Source organism: Rhincodon typus, chromosome 44 (genome assembly GCF_021869965.1).
Source record: "Rhincodon typus isolate 14 chromosome 44, sRhiTyp1.1, whole genome shotgun sequence".
NCBI lineage: Eukaryota > Metazoa > Chordata > Chondrichthyes > Orectolobiformes > Rhincodontidae > Rhincodon > Rhincodon typus.
Genome location: NC_063375.1, coordinates 2,018,390 through 2,021,275, shown reverse-complemented (window position 1 = coordinate 2,021,275; position 2,886 = coordinate 2,018,390). Strand labels below are relative to the sequence as shown.

At 50.2% G+C, this 2,886-nt stretch overlaps 1 protein-coding gene across 4 annotated transcripts in view; it reads left to right on the top strand.

The window, feature by feature from the left end:
- Positions 1–2,886, top strand: part of LOC109930008 (FERM domain-containing protein 4B-like) — a 24,048-nt gene that overhangs the window by 14,253 nt on the left and 6,909 nt on the right. For all 4 annotated transcript variants that reach the window (XM_048619891.1, XM_048619889.1, XM_048619890.1 and 1 more), the window contains exon 8: positions 163–246. In XM_048619891.1, the coding sequence (XP_048475848.1) occupies positions 163–246 (84 nt within the window). The remainder of the gene's footprint in view (positions 1–162; positions 247–2,886) is intronic.

Here is a 2,886-nt window from a genome sequence, read left to right as displayed (position 1 = left end):
GGCGCTGTCGGAGGGTCGGCGCCGAGGGAGCGGGGCGCTGTCGGAGGAAAACCGGGAACTTCCTTGGACGCTTTGCCCACCCGAGGCAGCCCGGAGGAGACACTGCGATGGTGAGTGTGCGTTGGCTCGAGTCCCACTCTCTCTCTCCCTTTGTGTTTGCAGGTTGCTACAGAGAAGCATGTCTGGGATGGAAAGGAGTGTACCATCTTCACCCATCATTTACAGGGACAGGTCCGGGCAGTACAGGTAAGAGCTGTTCTCCCACCAAGGGGGAGTGACAGACTGGGACTGACGGTGCAGTGGCTGGGGGGTGGCAATGGTATGTACCCACTGACTGCTCGCGGTGTCAGATTGGGGAAGGGTAGCAGGCCTAATGGGAGCTGATGGGGTAAGAAAGGAGACAGAGGTGAGAATGATGGCATTGGGAAAGGTGGGGGGGGACACCGGTGGGGGAGGGAAGAAAGAAAGAGATTGAGAGAGGGACGGGGTACAGAGAGACAGAGACATTGTTGGAGGGTCAGCGCTGAGGCAACAGGCGCTTCGGGGGGTCAGGGCCGAGGGAGCGGGTGCTGTCGGAGGGCCAGTGCCGAGGGAGCGGGCTCTGTCGGAGGGTCGGAGAGAGGAGGAGAGAAAAAGAGAGACAGACAGCGAGTTACAGATGAGAGATTGGGAAGGCTGTAGAGACGGCATCAGAGATTAAGGGTGGGGTGGAGAGAGAGAGAGAGAGAGAGATGGGGCGACATGCAGAGATTCGGGGCAGAGCTAGCAAGGGAGGATCATCGCTCACTCTGAAACACTGACCCCATCAAAACCAAGCCTCTCTCCCTCTCTCAATTGCTGGGCTGATGCACCATGGAAGGCATCGCTGTGATGGGGCAGGGGTTGGGAGCTAAAGTAAACAGTAATGCTCTCCCCTCACACTACATCAACCCATCTGCTAGCCCCTCTCTCAGGACTGTATGCCAGCTAGCTGTGCAAAACTAAGGGAAAGGGGAGACCGGGGGTGGGTGGAACCGACACAGACTGTATTTTTGAACTCAAGGGCAAAGCTTGGGAAAGCCAACATCAGAAAACCAGGAGACAGAAACAGGCAGAGATAGTAGGAACTGCAGATGCTGGAGAATCTGAGATAACAAGGTGTAGAGCTGGATGAACATAGCAGGCCAAGCAGCATCAGAGGAGCAGGAAAGCTAACGTTTCGGGCCTAGACCCTTCTTCAGAAAGAAAGAGACAGAAAGAGGCGATGTGCAAGTAAAATGCTTAATCACAACCCCAGAACTGTCTCTCTCATCGCAGCGTGTTTTATTCATACTGGGGATAGAAAAGGAGGGGGAGAGAGAGAGAGAGAGCAAGAAACAGTGACGGGGAGAGAAGAAGAGAAAAGGGACAGGGCGAGGGAGAGAGAAAAAGAGAGGGGAACGGGAATGGACAGGCAGAGATATACAGACTGAGAGAGAGAAGCAGAGACAGAGAGAGAGAGAGAGAAAGACGCAGAGCGGAACAGGGGACAGGGAATGAGAGAGGGAGTGAGAAACAGATAGGGAGAGTCAAGTACAGACACACAGACAGAAGGAGAGACATGGAGATAAAGAGACAGAGAGAGATATACAGACAGAGAAAGATACAGACAGAGGAAGAGGAGGACGGGGAATGAGACAGAGAATTCTCTCGTATTTCTACCTCCAGTTTTCTCTACTTGCCTTCTGCTTATCACTCTTTGTTTACTTGTCTCTTTATATCTGTCTCCACCTCTCACTATCAGTCTGCATCTACATCTCTCTCCACCTCTATGTCTGTGCCTCTGTCTGTTGTTTGTGCTCTCTTTCTGTTTCTCTCTCACTTTCTTTTTGGCTGTTTCTCTATCTCTCTGTTTATTCCTCTGTTCCTGTCTCTCTGTCTTTCTCCCTCACTCTTATCTGTCTGTGTCTCTGTATCCCTCTCTCTTTCTGTTTCTCTGTCTCTCTCTTTCTATCTATGATTCTTTCTCTTCCCCCCCCATATGTCCCTTTGTCACTCTCTCTCCATCTTTACCTGTCTCTCTGGCACTTCTGTGTCTCCATCTTCAACTCCCTCTCTCTCTTCCCCCCCACTCTCTCTTGTCCCTTTGTCCCTGTCTCTATCTTTACCTGCCTCTCTGTCACTGTCTGTCCTTCCGTGTCTCTATCTTCGATTCTCTCTTTATCTCTCTCCTTTCTACAATTCTACTTATCTCTCTGTCCCTCTCTCTCTCCCATCTACAATACTGCTTATCTCTCTCTCCCTCCTATCTACAATTCTGCTTATCTCTCTGTCCATCTCTCTCTCTCTCTCTCTCCTTTCTACAATTCTGCTTATCTCGGTGCAATTTTAAGGTGATAGAGGAAGATATAGGGGAGATGTCAGAGGTAGGTTCTTCACACACAGAGTGGTGGGTGCATGGAATGCGCTGCCAGTGGTGATAGTAGAGTCAGATACATGAGGGATATTTAAATGACTCTTGGATAGGCACATGGATGATAGTAAAATGTAGGGTATGCAGGATAGTTTGATCTTAGAGTAGGATAATAGGTTGGCACAACATTGTGGGCCGAAGGGCCTGTACTGTGCTTACTGTACTGTTCTATGTTCTCTGTCCCTCTCTCTCTCTCTCTCCTTTCTATAATTCTGCTTATCTCTCTGTTCCTCTCCCTCTCCTTTCTGCAATTCTGCTTATCTGTCTGTCCCTCTCCCTCTCCTTTCTGCAATTCTGCTTATCTCTCTGTGCCACCCCTTGCTCTCTCTCCCCGATCTACAATTCTGCTTATCTCTCTCTCTGTCCCCCTCCTTTCTACAATTCTGCTTATCTCTTTGTCTCTCTCTCTCTCTCCCTTCTACAATTCTGCTTATCTCTCTTTCTCTGTCCCTCTC